The sequence below is a fragment of the Talpa occidentalis genome, unplaced genomic scaffold (assembly GCF_014898055.3).
Source record: "Talpa occidentalis isolate TD23 unplaced genomic scaffold, MPIMG_talOcc4v2.1 talOcc4.8, whole genome shotgun sequence".
Lineage (NCBI taxonomy): Eukaryota > Metazoa > Chordata > Mammalia > Eulipotyphla > Talpidae > Talpa > Talpa occidentalis.
In genome coordinates, this window is record NW_023605194.1 from 49,798,042 (window position 1) to 49,814,465 (window position 16,424).

The following is a 16,424-nucleotide window of genomic DNA, read 5'->3' on the forward strand; positions in this document are numbered from 1 at the left end:
GGTTTCTAACTTATAATTGTACCAATATAAATAAACACAGGTAACAGACACATAACATTTGAGACTAAATCAGTTTTGTGTACCTTTTATACTCATTTGATTACACTTACCACAATGTGATATTCATGTTTTATCTGCCTACATTTATTAAGATCCTTAATGAATAACATGTTAACTCTAATCATCAACATCCTAGGACAGTGTCTGGAACATTGTGAAAATACTTAATAAATGTTTATGTAAAAACTCCTTGGCACTGGAAGGGATCATGCTCAGCAAAATAAGCCATAAAGAAAAAGAAAAATACCGGATGGTCTCACTCATAGCAGGAATCTAGAAAACTTAAATAAGGGACCAGGAAAAAGAATAACTATAAGAAAGAAAATATCAAAATCAACAAATAACTATGAACAAGAGACACTCTATGGGGGGTGGGGGGCGAAGAAAGGAGGGCTTGGGGTAAAAATAAGGGGGTTGTAATTGTATGGGGAATATAAAAATAACATTTAAATTTAAAAAAATAGATGAAACTACAAAAAAAATTAAAAATAAAAACTCCTTATAGCCAACTTTAAAGATAAAGATTTTACTATGAAACCAGCTAAATGAAATTTTTGTGTGTCAGGGAATAGATTTTTTTCCTCCTAAAAGAATGTTTCTTTGAATTATTCACAGTAGTGAAATTAGGATTGGGCGGGGTGGGGGTGGGAGGATAAATAAGTCCGCAGTTAACATCCTTTTTCTGTAGTATTTAGTGGTTTTAGTTAGTCAGCATTTTAGAAGACTGGTATGGTGTTTCCTTAAACCCAGAACACATGAAACATTAACATTTGATTATATTGTAGATTAGCCATGATAATATACAAAACCTCCCAGGACTTAATTAGAAGATGTTTTGTTCTGCCATTTATTAGTCATGGCAAAATACCTTCACCTTGCTGAACCTTTTTACTCAGACATAAAATAGAGGTTATAGTCCTTGCTTAAGTAGTAGTTAACAGAGGCTACCCAATTAATAAAAGTCCTTTGTAAGTTATAAGATGCTGTGTGAATACAAATTGTTGTTATGACCACTCTTTTGGATCAGGAAGAAAGTTGTTTGAGTGTTTATCTCTTCTTTGATTTGCAAAAAACAAATGAACTGGGAAAGTTACAGTTGTTTTGTCCTCAGTTACATGGGGTCAATGTTTTCTGCTTTGTTTTAATAGTTTTAATGTATAACTAGGTTTATCTCATCTTTTGGAGTCTTATCTAGTCAGGCACTATGCTGCTCTGCTAAATCAATTTTAGAACACTGGGCTTTCTTGGTAGTCTTTACTAATCAATTTGAAAATATTCTTCTGTGTGTCAGGAATACTCAAAAAATTTGAGGAAGAAGATTTGGATGATATATTAAGAAAACGATTGAAGGACTCAAGTGAAATACCTGGTGCTCTGTGGCATATTTATGCTGGGAAAGATGTTGACAAGATAAGGGAATTTCTTCAAAAGGTATAATATAGGATACAAATACTTTACCCCTTCACCTTGAGCAAGGATTTATTTTTAATGCAACTTCATTTGGCATCCAAAAGTAGAAAATTATTAAATGATCTTTACATAAAGAGGGGAAGGAATATGTTGTTGTTGAAAGTCAAAGTTTCTTTTCTCTTGCTCCTTTTAAAGCCTGTTTCATGTTGAGGTGTTAAATGGCAATTTCCAGTTGCTAAAGCTCTCTAACCCCTCATAATAAACAACTAAGCTGCTAATGACTTAGATGTTACCTGTAGTGAAAAGTAATGATTTGAGAGTTATATCACATGTATCATAAAAACATGTATGATAAGCCAATGTTACTGCAAAAATACCTAAAATAGCTAAAGAAGGTCAGTTTTTATTGTTTTAATTAGATATTTTTGACTGTTGACCCTTGGCAATAATTCTACTCTGTCACATCTTATGACTCTGATACTTGAATGAACTAAATTTTTTTAATTTGAAGCAATATAGTTTAATAGTGTAAGTTTCAGGTTTAGAGTTATATTTCAACATTTGTATATACTTACTACATTATAAGATCAGTATAATCATCCACCAACATTCTCTTGTCAGTATCTAAGGATTTGTCTTTGTTTTTGATGTTTGCTTGTTTCTTTATCTTCCACATAAAGAGTAAAATCATGTGGTATATGTCTTCATCTGATTTATTTCACTTAGTAAGTATAATCCCCTCAAGATCCATCCATATTGTCACAAAAAGTATTTCATCTTTTTTTTAGTTAAGTAGTATTCCATTGTGTATATATACCACATCTTCTTTAGCCATACATCTATTGAAGGGCACTTAGGATGTTTCCATAACTTCACTATTGTGAATAGTGCTGCAGTTAACATGGTGGCTGCAAATGTCTTTTTGAGTTAGTGTTTTCATATTCTTTGGATTAATACCCAGAAGCAGAATTGCTGGGTCATATGTGTATATATTAATTTTTTGAGAAACTTGCTTGCTGTTTTACATTCTTGTTGTCAGTGTACAAGGGTTCCCTTTTTTCCACCTTCTCCTTTCAAATAAATGTGGCCATCTCATGCATCTCTGGACTTGCACTTAGCTACCGGAGTGAATAAGCTACTCTCCCTCTTAGTGCTGTCATCATTGGTAATCCAGCTCATTTTCCCCCCACTTACATCCTCCCACTGTATACCAGGATGCCTCTCCCAGACACCCTCATTTCCCTTCCCATAACACTTGTTCTGATTAAGGCATTCCTAAATTCTGCTTAGCTGCGCATTTCACTCCAGCCACTTCCCTTACTCAGGCCTCTCACAAATTGCGTTAGGATCACATTCCTTCCTAGCTGTCTGGAAGACTCAATGTAGAGTGTCAGGCACCAGGCCAGTGTCAGGGAACCATGTTTCAAAGCTCTGCAAGCCAGGACCAGCTGGAACCATGATGTCCACCCTGGCCCCTGTACTTCACAGACTAGACAATGAGGGTGCTGGTAGAAGTGTGTCAGTCAGGAATGTGCTAATCTTTGCTAATTTGTCTGGAGCCAACTTGGGCCTCTCTGCAGGACAGCTAAGCATCCTGTTCTTCCAGACTGAAAATTTTCTCTAAACTTAAGTTTTGAGTAATCTTCCCTTTAATTTACTTGTTGGATACTCTGAATGAAAGTAATAGATCAACCTGAAATTATTGGTTCAGACCCATTGCTCAAGTATTTTCTTAATTTTTAATCATAGGGATTCCTTTTAAGAGCTTCATAGGAGGAGGAAGAGGTGGTGAGGGAGTGAGTCACTTTAAAAGCCTATCAGTGTACAGTATTAACTTTTGTGCATTCATTGTTCCATAAAATTGTGAGAACAAAAGACTGTAAAGAAAAATGAAATTTAACTGAATGGTATTTACATATCCTTTACTTAAATTGGGGTATATAATTTTATTTTATTTTTTTAAAGATTTATTTCTTTTTATGCATACAAGAGCTGGGGTACAGGCCAGAGATGCAGGGGGTGAGAGGACTCACCAGAGACAGAGTGAAAAACAGAACAGGCAGACTGACTGAAATACACTGCTGAGGGGAGCAGCGGGCGAGACAGGAGAGGTCTGCTGTGCCATGTGGGTTGCTCCCTGGCCGGCCCAGGGATCAAACTCTGTGGATTGCTTCATAGTGCTGTGCTTAACCCCTTGTGCCACCAGGGAGACCCCTATAATTTTATTTTAATCCATACAGATTTCAAAAGAACAAGGCCTTGAAATTCTACCAGAACATGATCCAATACGTGACCAAAGTTGGTATGTGAACAGAAAGCTCCGCCAAAGACTGCTTGACGAATATGGAGTCAGAACCTGCACTCTTATTCAGTTCCTTGGTGATGCCATTGTCTTACCAGCAGGAGCACTTCATCAGGTATATAAAAAATTTTTTCAAATATACCTCTTACTGGAAGAACCAGTTTAAAGCAGTTGTTCTAACTTAATCATATAGACAAAAATGAAAAAACAAACAAGAAAGTGATAACTAGTCTCCATTAGGAAATCACTAAAATAGCTTCCCAGTACTTAGAGATATATTAAGTTTTTTAAATTATATTACCATATTTCAATTTTTGTGTCACATATGATTCAGTGGATTGAAATCTAATCTTTAAGACATTTTGTAACAAGGAAAAAAGATATCATAAACTTAAATTTTAGTGGAAGAGGGGGTTTCAAGGCTTAGAGATACATTTTCTAAGATAGCAAGTATTACTAGAATGAATTATTGGCCAGACTCCCATAATTCATGCTTTAAATGTACTTAATACCTCTCTTAAATTTGCAAACATAACAATAGTTTGTCCAAAGAAAGATGGTGTATAATTTTTAAAGCTTATCAATTGACAAAACTTACAAATTAAAATAATACCTAATCTTTGTTTCTGTGGCTTGACTGTGTGGCACCTGGAAGAATGTCACAAAACAGATGATAGGAGTGGAAGCTTGCAATACAATAGATTCCTATTAGCAGAATGGGATTACCACAGTCCAGCTTAACCCCTGTAGTAACTGCTTTCCTATCTTTTCTACACCGTGGTGATTTAGATGTAGATGATGTGTATACTTCTAACAGGGAAGATTTCCCACACTTCATGTGATACATATATTTACTACCTGTTAAGCATTTACGATACCTTAACAAAAGCACAAAATTCCTTCTGTGTTAATGCTGAATTTAAGATCTCAAAGTTTGGGATTAGATTTATCATTCTTAGACCTCAAATGGCATTTCTTTTTCTTTTTTTTTAAGATTTATTTATTTATTTTACATAAAGAACCGGGGTACAGGCCAGATGCGCGGGAGGGTGAGAGGATTCACCAGAGACAGAGTGGGTAACAGAACAGGCAGACTGGCGAAATACACTGCTGAGGGGAGCAGCGGGCGAAATAGGAGAGGTCTGCCATGCCATGTGGGACCCTCACTGATCGGGTGGGATCGAACCGGCGCTGCAGAGGCTGCGGACAGCTTCACAATATGGTGCTCAGCCGCCTGCGTCACCAGGGGAGGCCCTCAAATGACATTTCTGATAGTGAAATATAAACATTGCAATAATACATCTTTTTCTCTGCAGTAATATCCCAGGGGAAAAAAGTATTCATTAAATTAATGCATTTTTCTGTTCAGTTGTTGTTTTTTCTCATAGATTTAGATGATTATTTCAGAGATGGTTATATTTTGTGTTTCTTTTTTTTCTTTTTTTGGTTGTATCAGTTATGATTCAAGTTTATTTGGGATTCACTACAAACTTTTTTTTTTTTACAGTGTATGATTCTGTAAGTTTTGACAAATATATATTCAAATAACAAGACAATAGGAATATAGAATACATTACTTCAGGAACTTCCTTCCTGTCCCTTTTTAGTCAATTTCTCCCATATAGTTTTCCTATAACCACATAATATTTTGTCTCTGTAGTTCTGCCTTTATGACACAATCATATAATTCAAATCCTACATATATATAGCCTTTCTATTACTTATCATTTGAGTTTCATCCATATTGTGTATATCGGTTGGTTCCTTTTTATTGTTGGGCAAGTCGTTTATTATATAGATGAATCAGTTTTGTTTGTTCATTCAAACTGAAGAACATTGAAGTTGTTTCCAGTTTAAAGCAAAAATAAAGCCACTATAGGGCTTCTGTGGTGGCCTAGGGGTTAAGTCTTGGTGCTATCACCGCTAAGGCCTGAGTTTGAGCCCCAGCTAGGGAGCTAACCCACATGGTGCAGCAGACCTCTCTCACCTCACCCACTGTTCCCCTCAGCAGTGTATTTCAGTATATCTGGTGAATCCTGCCTCCTTCCTGGCTCTGGGGCGGCCCCCCCCACCCAAACACACACACACACCTTGGGCCTACACACCCAGTTCTTCTACGCAAATAAATAAATAAATAAATAAATAAATAAATAAATAAATAAATAAATAAGGCCACTGTAAACATTCACATACAGGTTTCATAGAACCTAGGTTTTCATGTCAGTTGGGTAAATAGGAGATTACTAGTAGGCTTGTCTGATCACATGATAAGTTTTTGACTGACTTTATAAAAACTTTCAGGCTATTTTCCAAAGTGGTTGTATCATTTTCTGTTCTCCAAAACAGTGTATGTGAGTTGTTTTTCCTCTTCTACCTTATCTGTATTTATTGTCAGTTTTTGTTTTTAAATATTTGAGTAAGAATGCATTTAGTATCTTGAGGTTGTAATTGACATTTTCTTAATAACCAAATGTGTTGAACAGCTTTTCATATGCTCACTTGCCATCTATTTTGATAAATGTATGTCCAAATATTTTGTCCATTTTTGTAATTGGATTTTTTTTGAGTTTTTGAGTGTTACCTATTTTATATATGTCTTTTCTCTGAACTTTGCAAATATGTTCTCCAAAAGTATGACTTGCCCTTCCATTTTCTTCAGGTGTCTTCTAAAGAACAAAAGAATTTTTTAGTTATCAGTTTTTTTTCTTTTTTTTTTTTGGTGGGACCCTCGCCGGTGGCCGGGGGAACAAACCTGCACTGCAGAAGCTGCGGGCAGCCTCGCAGCCCAGCACTCAACCACTGCGCTACCAGGGGAGGCCCATCAGTTTTTTTCTTTATGTATCATTCTTTTATTTTTGTATCTGAATTTTTTTTTTGTATAACCCCAGATCATGAAAGTGTTTCCTTGCATTTTTCTTTAAGAAGCTTTATAGTTGTCACCATTAAGTTTATGTCTAAAACTATTTTTAGTTCATTTTTATATGTAGTACAAAGTATGAGTCCAGATTCAATTTTTCATATTCAGTTCCAGTAGAATTTTTGAGGACTATCTTAAACTACTATTTCTTTTGAAAATATTATCCACATTATTTAAATAATAAAAACAGTACAAATGGATTCATAGTAAAAATTCAGTCTTTTTCTCTCTTGCTCCCAGTTGCTCTCCTCATAGACAGCCGCTATTAACACAGGGATTCCAGGCAGTATAAATTTCTGCTGCTGCTGCTTTGTCAGGGGTAGAGGGGGAGATGAGCCATGTTTTCTCAGGAGTGGGCAAAGAAATTGTTAAAAAATTTAGTTCACATATCACTCTGTTTAAAGCCTCACAGAGGCCCTAAACAATCTGTACTTGTATCCTGTCCATGCTCTCACATACACACACACAGATACAATCTTCCTCTCCCACTGCTCTTTCCCTCTCTCCTTTGTAGCTACCTAATGCTCTGCTGTTTTCATATGCACTAGCAAGTTTCCATCCCAGGACCATTGTAGTTGTTATTCCTTTTCCATGGAGTAATTGTTTCTCTCAGGTATTTTTAGGTCTTACTTCTTTACATTCTCTAAGGCTTTTGCTCACATGCCATCTCAGTGAGGTCTTTTCTAACATGTTTGAAACTGCACATTGTATCCCCTAACTCCCTGTCATTTTCCCTTCCTTATTTTCCCCCATTGTAGTTTTCCCTTCTATCATGCTTCATAATTTACTTTGTTTATTGTCTTTTTTTAAAAAAGATTTATTTATTTATGCATATAAGAACTGGGATACAGGCCAGAGGTGTAGGGGGTGAGAGGATTCACCAGAGACAGAGTGGGGAACAGAACAGGCAGAAGGACTGAAATACCCTGCTGAGGGGAGCAGCGGGCAAGTCAGAAGAGGTCTGCTGTGCCATGTGGGTAGCTCCCTGGCTGGGGATCGAACGCGTGCTGCAGTGGCTGTGGATTGCTTCATAGGTTGCGTCTTAACCCCTTTCGCCACCAGGGAGGCCCTTTTAATTGTCTAAGTCCCATTAGAATTTAAGTTTCATGAGGACAGGAATTGATGCATTTTCTTTCATTGCTCTCTCTCATGCCTAAAGTAATAGAGATACCTGTAAAGTCTGAAGGCCTGAAAAGAGGTTCTTATTTAATGTTACTTTTGCACAGGTGTAGTAGAAAAAAAGAGTATGACTTTCCATTATGTATGTGTGTGCACACACAAACATTCCTACCTCTCTTTGTACAAATAGGTATATTTTCACCTATTTCCATATATATCCAATCTAGCTACTTCAGAAAGTTTATTTAGGTTTAAAATCTAACTTCCAATTATGATTAAATACATAAGTACATATAAAAGGACATTTTTCTTATGAGGTATGTAGACATTTCACTGAGATAATAGAGAAAAAAATTCATTTGTGATTAAAAAAATGTTATGCTTAAATAAACTGATGCAGCATGTATCTCCTAGACTGGAAAGTTCTATTCTGAGCTCTGACACTAACTTGCTAAGTGACCCAACACAAAAAAATTGTCGGCTACATATTTTGCACAGAATTCCTAGCTAGCTATGAGTAACAAGACTTTTCTGTCACCTTTTATGTGACATGATAATGACCATACAACTGTTTGTATTCTGTTAAAGGTGTGTATGTGTATTCTGCCACCAGTGGTGATAATACAGTTTTGAGAGAGAATTCAAAATAAATAAGAACTGTGTTCATGTTATTACTTGGATTTCAGATGCATTTTTATTTACAATTTATTTACTCCATGGCAGTTCTGAAAACTCACTGATGACTTCATTACTTCTAGCAGATTTCAGGTGTCCCTTAAAATAGTCCCATTCTTAAGCCAGTGTTTCTCTCTCTGTATGTAGTATTTATCAGTATTTCCTGAAGGGATTGATAAAACACAAATTGCTTGGCCCCACCCTCAGGAGTTTATAATTCAGTGAGTTTGATGAGGGATCTGAAATTTTACATTCCTAACAAGTACCCAGGTGATATACATGTTGCTGTCAGTGGACAATACTTTGAAAACCACACAAACGAAGACCTTACAAACCCAAGGAACCTATCAAAAAACTGTTTCACCCAGTGTTAAACTATATGACAGAGGCTTGCAGTATTAAGGAAGAAGCAAAATTCTGTTCTTTGTTCAGCAAAGTGAGTACTTTGAGAAGCTAAAGTAGGGAGTAGAATCTGTAGAGGGGTGTTCAAATGTGTATTTCAACTAGTGCAGGCAGAGTATCATAGCCATGCCCTCTTTGTATTCTAAGAAATACTCTAGAATTAGACTTTAAAATATTTTATTGGCAAATACGACAGCATCTGTGAAATTAGTATGTATCTGTAGGCAACTGGACTAGAGCAGCTGGACTTAACTCAGCTATATCCTTTGGTTGAGGATCACCTTAATTTAAAACAGCAACATTTTTTTTTTTTTTAAAGACTCATTTATACAAGAACTGGGGTATAGTCAGAGGCGCGGGAGGGTGAGAGAACTCACCAGAGACAGAGTGGGGAGCAGAACAGGCAGATGACCAGACAATGCTAAAACAGCAACAATTTAAAAAATGATATAACACAAAATCTTAAGTGATTAAATTTGTCCTAACTACTTAGCTTGATTGGTTTTGGTCATTCACAGTGAGTTTATAATATTAAGTTGTAAATTCTCTGCATTTATGACTAAAAGGACTTCAATAAAATCATTTCATTCTTAAGTTGTCATAAATCACTGTGTATATAGTAATCTTAGTCAAAATAACAACTGTCTTACTATGAACACAAAGGAGTTACATTTTCTTAACATTTATCATTTCCTATTTATGATTACAATTGATCCTTGAAGGCAGTGTGCAATCAAATATAATGTGTATGACCCAAAGATGACCTAAAAGGGATAAGTAGTTCAAAAGCATTCTACTTTAAAACAGCCTTGCCTCTTAACTGTATCCCTTAAATCTTTTAAGTAAAATTCATATTGAGATCAGTAAACATCATATTATCTTATAATCACCAATTAAAGTCACTATTCAAAAAATGATTTTAAAATAACCATAAATTAGCAAAGACTGACAGAAGCAACATTTTTAGAACTCGGGAATCTAATCCAAAACTTAAAGCAACCAGGGAGATTACTTAATGAAGAAAGGGGCAGCTAGTTTTTGACATTTAAGGAAATATCTGGCAGATCGCTGCTGGACCTCTGAGATAAGACTATTCAGTGATCTCACCCAACAAGGAAAATTCTTTGCAAAATAGTTTGGAAAAGTCACAAAACAAATGGATGACTGCAGCCCTCAGCAGTAAACCTGAGGGATGAGAGACTCATTACTTCATTATATTGTTCAGATGTCCAGTTTTCAACAACAAAAAAAAATTACAGCATACACAGAAACAGGAAAGTATGACCTATTCATAAGGAAAAAATAAATTTAAAAAAAAAAGTCTCTGAGGAAGCCCAGACATTAGATTTACTAGTCATAAACTTTAAGTCGAATGCCTTAAATATGCTCAGAGGACTATGGATTCTATGGACAAGAGGTAAGGAAAATAACATGTGTGCAAAATTAGAATATCAGTGAGGAGAGAAATTATAAAAGCAATAGAGGCAGACATGCTAAAAGCCACATGCTACAACTTTTGAGGAACTTATTCCCTACAGCATGTTCAGATAAGTGAGAGACCAAAAAAAGGGGGGGGGGCGGCATTTGGAAACTATGCTATTATGAATGAGTTAACATGTCTATAATGTGTCTATTAAATGTCAGAGGACCTGCATTCCTTTTGTCTTGCCATTTATTTACTGATCTATCTTGGAACACACATGAACCTTTTAGTTTCCTGCTCTGTGAAATACAGCATCTATTGTATAGACTTCTTCCCCAGTCTCCATTCCCCACTTCCTCTACTATCTCCCTCTTCTGGTTCCTACCAATTTTCATACTTTAAAAGTTTTCAGTTATTTCTCCTTTCCCAGGAATTTTGTAATTTTGGTTAATATAACTATTTGACAGCCTAAAATCATAAAATTCAAATGTGTGAGCTTGGTCCTTTGTCATTCTACTGAGCACTAATAGCATGCAGTTCTAAGAAATAATAAAGTATGTAATCAGTTTGCACATGGGTGGACAAATACAGAAATACTTTGACTTCCTGGGAAAACCATTTAGGAAGAGACTTGAACAGAGTTGTACCAATGCCACAGGAATTTGAAGGGTATCTTTAATTGGCCAATTTGAAAGAAAGGCACAAAAAAAATCCTTGGGTAATCCTAAAACTGTTGGTCAGTAGATCTGTATTGAACTAGAGTTTTCATTCCAGTTCTTCACAAATAATCGAGGCTTCATTTCCTTTAATATACTGTCAGGTATAAAAGTCAACAATGAAATGACTAAAATGGAGCAACAGCAATCATCTAGTTTCACTGCACTGATTGGTAAAAGTTACTTTACAGTTGATGGGTTTGGTTTATTTGGTTTGGTTAAGTAACGCCAAGAAATCTACTCAACAAAATTGGTAATTTAGGACCTGATTATCAACCTCTCTGAAAGAGACTCGGAAAACTTCGTTTACATGCTCTACAAGACACTTTTCAGTGTCATTGTCATCTGCTTTGAAATGCATTTCATGTTTTGAGGAAAATAAATTCCTGGTGGAATTGTTCCTTGTGTTCATATTTTACTGTTTTGTTTTGGGGATAGGTACAGAATTTTCACAGCTGTATTCAGGTAACTGAAGACTTTGTGTCTCCAGAACATCTTGTACAGTCATTTCATTTAACCCAAGAACTGAGACTTTTGAAGGAAGAAATCAATTATGATGATAAACTGCAGGTAAGAGAATTTTGTAACTAACGTCTATTCTATTAAATGCGTAGCATTTTTGCCTATTTGCCACATTATTTGACATGATCAGAGATGAACATAAATATTCCTTTAATTGTATGGCTTTTAGTGGTCCTTATTTTTAACTTTCCACTTACAAGTTTTTTAAACATTTTGATGCTTAATCTAGTAATTTTCACTTGTTAATGTATCTTCAGCTAATGTGATTATTAATATCAATTATCTCTTTCAGGTTAAAAATATCTTATATCATGCAGTCAAGGAAATGGTGAGAGCTTTGAAGATACATGAAGATGAAGTAGAAGATATGGAAGAAAATTAGATGTGGTTCAGTTTGATGTTTTTAAACTGTTAAACTGGGATTATTTACTCTTGAATGGTGATTATGTATACACACTGACTTAAGCTTCATAAAACCATCGGTGCCAAGAAACTATTTGTAATAGCTATTTGTTATTGACACCGCAGCAGTATAGCATATGTCACAACTCCTGTGATTCCATGTTAGTTATTAAAGCAAGCTAAATTTTGAAAGCAGCACTTGGTAGCTGTTTTTGTACTATAGTGTATATGATGTTTGTGAAAATGCCAGATTTAAAATGATGTATTTATTTTTGGAAAACTACAAAATTCTATATGCTATATTGTTGATCAAGTGTAAATGTGACCTTGTACAGTTTACTAAAATAACTGATATTTTTCACTACATTGAGACAGTTACTGTGAGAATAGGACACAAACACCAGCTATTGCCTGCATTTTGGGAAATTGCTGAATCGCACAGCATTCATGTCATAATCAAATTACTGCCAAATAATTGTAAAATTTGTAAAATATAAAGTATATAAAGTAGATACTAAATACAGACACTTCAATATTTTGTTGAAGCTATTGACTGTACAATTAAACATTTTCAAAAGGTGTAATTTATTTAAAATTGTCTCATTTTGGTAAAATTTATGTGAACTTTTAAAGCTAAATATTAAACTTAATATGCTATGTAAATATATACATATATACATTTAATGATGTATTTTTTTAAAACATTGGCTTGCTTTTATTTGTTAAAGTGCAAGTGTTACATATGGCTTTGTACATTAAAGTTGAAAGGGGTTTTACATTTTCCATTAAAAAGACTTTATCAAAAACTGGTTTGTTCAGACTTTATGGGCCATCACAAATAAGTGCCTCAGCTTACTTGTCCTATGGCCCAACTAAACAAAAGAAAACAGTTAATTCCAACATTGAGGATTTTTAGTATATGTGCTACCAAAGCAAACAGCAACATTGGTTATTTTTTTAACACATTTCAATTGATAGAGAAACCCATACATGAATATTGAAAGCAGTGATTATAAGAGTATGTACCTGGACAGTTTCAGAAAGCAGAGATAGATGCTCACAGAGTGTTCAGGGTGGTGAAAAGGAGAGCAGGCAAGCAGGTGGCAGGGAAGAATCTAAAGTCAATCAGCCTAGGTTGATTGTTGAGTTTTTCTTTACCGTGTAATTTGACTAAGTTTCTTTACTTTGCAGACTTGGTTTAATGTCTGATTATCAGTTGGCTGCTTGAGGCTGAATCTAACCATTTGAATTTTACTGAAAATATGTAGCCCTCCACTGACACCTGCAGGATAACAAGGCGGGTAGCCTTCTCATCTGAAAGGCACACACACACAAAAAAAGTGGTAGTCCAAGTTGTGACTTTGCAAGTTAGTTTTAACCAGTTGCCAATATTGACATTCTTTTAGCTCCATGTAGACTATTTTGCTACCTTCTGCTCAGCAAGATTCTGCCAAGATTGTGAATGAATATGTTTCATATTAATGCACAAGAGCTAATGGAAGATGACTACTTAACTAGAAAAAAACTGGCCTATGGGGTATTTTGAATAATTGTGATTCTTAGTTGAGTTGAATTTTTAGTACCATGTTTCCAAATGTGCCTCCACTCAGTGAATATTTGCTTAATGCTTTCATATGTCCCATCTGATTTAATTTGTGGCGTGAAATTCATTTAAAGTCAAGGTATTAAATCTAGAGTAGACTACTTACTGATGACCAAAAGTCTGCCAAGAGTTCTAAGTCTTTGGAAATTTTCACCCAAAAAGTTTTCACTTCTCTTGCTATTGTTTGAACCACCTTTAATCATATTATAACTCCTACACAGTAGCTAAAACTATGGCAGAACAAAACAGGCAGCATGGCTTGTTTCGGAGCAAACCAACCTGATGAGAATATGCTACCTCTGGTCTGAATTCCGTGCTAGTGACCTCTTGTTCTTGGTAAGCCTAGAGTGAGAGAGAACCATGATTACATGATGAAGGACATTTGACTTTCTGGAGAGTAGGACAGTTGTCACTGATTATATGCCTGATGGAATTACTCCTGACCATTACCTTGTTTTCTGCACCCGTATGCAGGGTGGTAAACACCTATTTTGTCCAGAGAGTGATAGAGTATGTATTAATGTGCAATTTAAAAACTTCAAATCGAGGAGATTTCATAAAGAAAAACTTGTGTTGAATATTTAAGCAACTCTTATTTTAGTTTATCATTTGGGTCTAAATGTTACTCCTTTTTCTGATTAATAATTACATGTATCCAAATCCATTTCTCTTCTGACACACATTTAGGGATCATAACAAATCATTATTAAATTTCCTTTACTTCCTTTTGGTAGATGGCCTATGGACTTTTAATAAACTCGCCAATAAGTAATCTTAAGTAGTCTTGCTGGTGAGCTTCAGAGGAAAATCGCTCTCATGTCATTACTATGTGTGTTACATACTGTAGGTTATCAGTTCAACATGCTCTATTTCTAGATGCCAGTCTAGCAAAGATGCTTTCTCAGACCACATGAGGACTGTCAGATATGGGAAAGGAAAAAATGATTGCCTAACCCATCCTACAACCAATCAATATACTATGCACTATGAATGGGGTGAGCGAATGGTCAAGATAGAGAACTACAGGCCGCCAGGCCTGTCAACCAAGATTCAAACTTCGCTTAACTACAAAACTTATGATATCCCAAGTTATACAAAAATTACCCCAGAATAATGTTGTTATGCCTTGAAACTATATGGAAGATATAGGAACTAATAAAATATTTTGCCTCATAGTAACCAGTCTGACTTTTTTAATGAAAGCAAAATGACTTTCAAACAAGAATGAAATGCTGGTAAACTCTTGATCGCCGACTACCTACAAAGTGATTTTCCTTTCCTGGCTAGGAAGATTTTCACAACTGACCAGGTGCTCAGTCAGCTCTTTGTAAATGAGACAACAGTTGCAAAGGCTGCAGGATTTTTGGTCTTTCCTGTGTCTTCTCCATGATAAAGACCTCAGTCCCAGGATCAACAGACCACACCAAGAACAACATGCATTCATTATATGTGGCAGTCAGAATTGGACTACATTTGAGTAAAGTTACATTCCGATGACAAATGCATCTAACATTCCTGTCCCCGTGGGCTTTGACTTGAACAGATAAAATGGATAGCTTTATCAGTGAATGGGAATGAAGATGTGCAAAATTACATGGGGACTGATTCCCATGGAGGGTTAGCCAAGTACTCGACCAGCGTAGTGAGGAACTGACTGCCAGGTCCTAGCAGGCCATTGCAGAATATGGAGGGAAACGGTACGAGGGTAGGGCATACGGGTTTATTAAGTGGAAGGAGTTCATGATAAAGGCCATGCAGGGATTGCCCCCAGTCACTTGTGCCTTGCAAAACAATTGCAATATGGAGATCACAGGACAGAGCTGTATTTTACAATTTATTCAGGCAAATTTATTCAACACTATATTTGGTACTGGTAATATAATCCCTCAGGATTCTTCCAATACTAAATACGGTAAGTATTAAAAGAGCATAATACATGTTGCCTTGGGTCAAGGCAGAAGAGGTAGTACTTACACAACCCTTCAACAAACATAATAAAAGAGGACAGCAAAGTGGACATATCCATGTATATATTAGCTGTTTGTGACGTAACGTGTTCAAATGTGAAGTACAAAAATTAACTCTTCAACTTGTTCTACAGGACTTCTGCAGGTGACAAAAAAAAACAACTTCTGGAACTGCCTTTGTAGGAAAGGAATGTGACGTGGACAAATCCCTCTCAAGGATTTAATCCAAAAGCCATCTTCCAGGTTATGTCACAGCCATGGAAGTGTAGTCTCTTCTCCATTTCTAAAGTACAAATTATTTGCACACCAGACACTCTGATGATCTGAGGTGCTTTTCATAATCAGGTAACTGAAATTTTAGCTAACCTATTTATTTTGTCCTCTAGTTCTTGGGAAATGGGTAATCCACCTGTGGCACATGTGGTACCTTTTCACCAAGATTTTTAAATAATTTACTCGTTTTATGGAAACAAATACTTTTTTTTTTAAAGATTTATTCACTTATGCCTACAAGAACTGGGGTACAGGCCAGAGGTGCAGGGATGAGAGGACCCACCAGAGACAGAGTGGGGAACAGAACAGGCAGATTGACTGAAATACACTGCTGACGGAGCAGCGGGCGAGTCAGAAGAGGTCTGCTGTGCCATGTGGGTATCTCCCTGACCAGCCGGGGATTGAACTCGTGCTGCAGAGGCTATGGAAGCTTCACAGGTTGCATCTTAACCACCAGGGAGGCCATGGAAACAAATACTTTCAATTAATTTTTTAACATTGCAGATGTGGGGGGAAAGCCAGCCTACAACCTTCTGAGAAAGGAGATTGATTTTCATTAGTCCATAAAAATTACTGCACTGTGCAAAGCCCAGTAAAAACTCTAAGACTTAATTAAAGAGGGGAAAAATGGGT

The 16,424-nt window shown here is 36.0% G+C and overlaps 1 protein-coding gene across 7 annotated transcripts in view; it reads left to right on the forward strand.

Annotated features, from left to right (window-relative positions):
• JMJD1C (jumonji domain containing 1C) overlaps positions 1 to 16,424 on the forward strand; it is a 283,697-nt gene that overhangs the window by 253,502 nt on the left and 13,771 nt on the right. For 6 of the 7 annotated variants that reach the window (XM_054690507.1, XM_037497333.2, XM_054690504.1 and 3 more), the window contains 4 exons: positions 1,352 to 1,491; positions 3,711 to 3,887; positions 11,463 to 11,594; positions 11,839 to 12,754. In XM_054690507.1, coding sequence (XP_054546482.1) covers positions 1,352 to 1,491; positions 3,711 to 3,887; positions 11,463 to 11,594; positions 11,839 to 11,928 — 539 coding nt within the window. In that variant the 3' untranslated portion in view covers positions 11,929 to 12,754. Of the gene's footprint in view, positions 1 to 1,351; positions 1,492 to 3,710; positions 3,888 to 11,462; positions 11,595 to 11,838; positions 12,755 to 16,424 lie in introns of those variants that run through there. The other variant, XM_054690506.1, reaches the window with a different exon arrangement.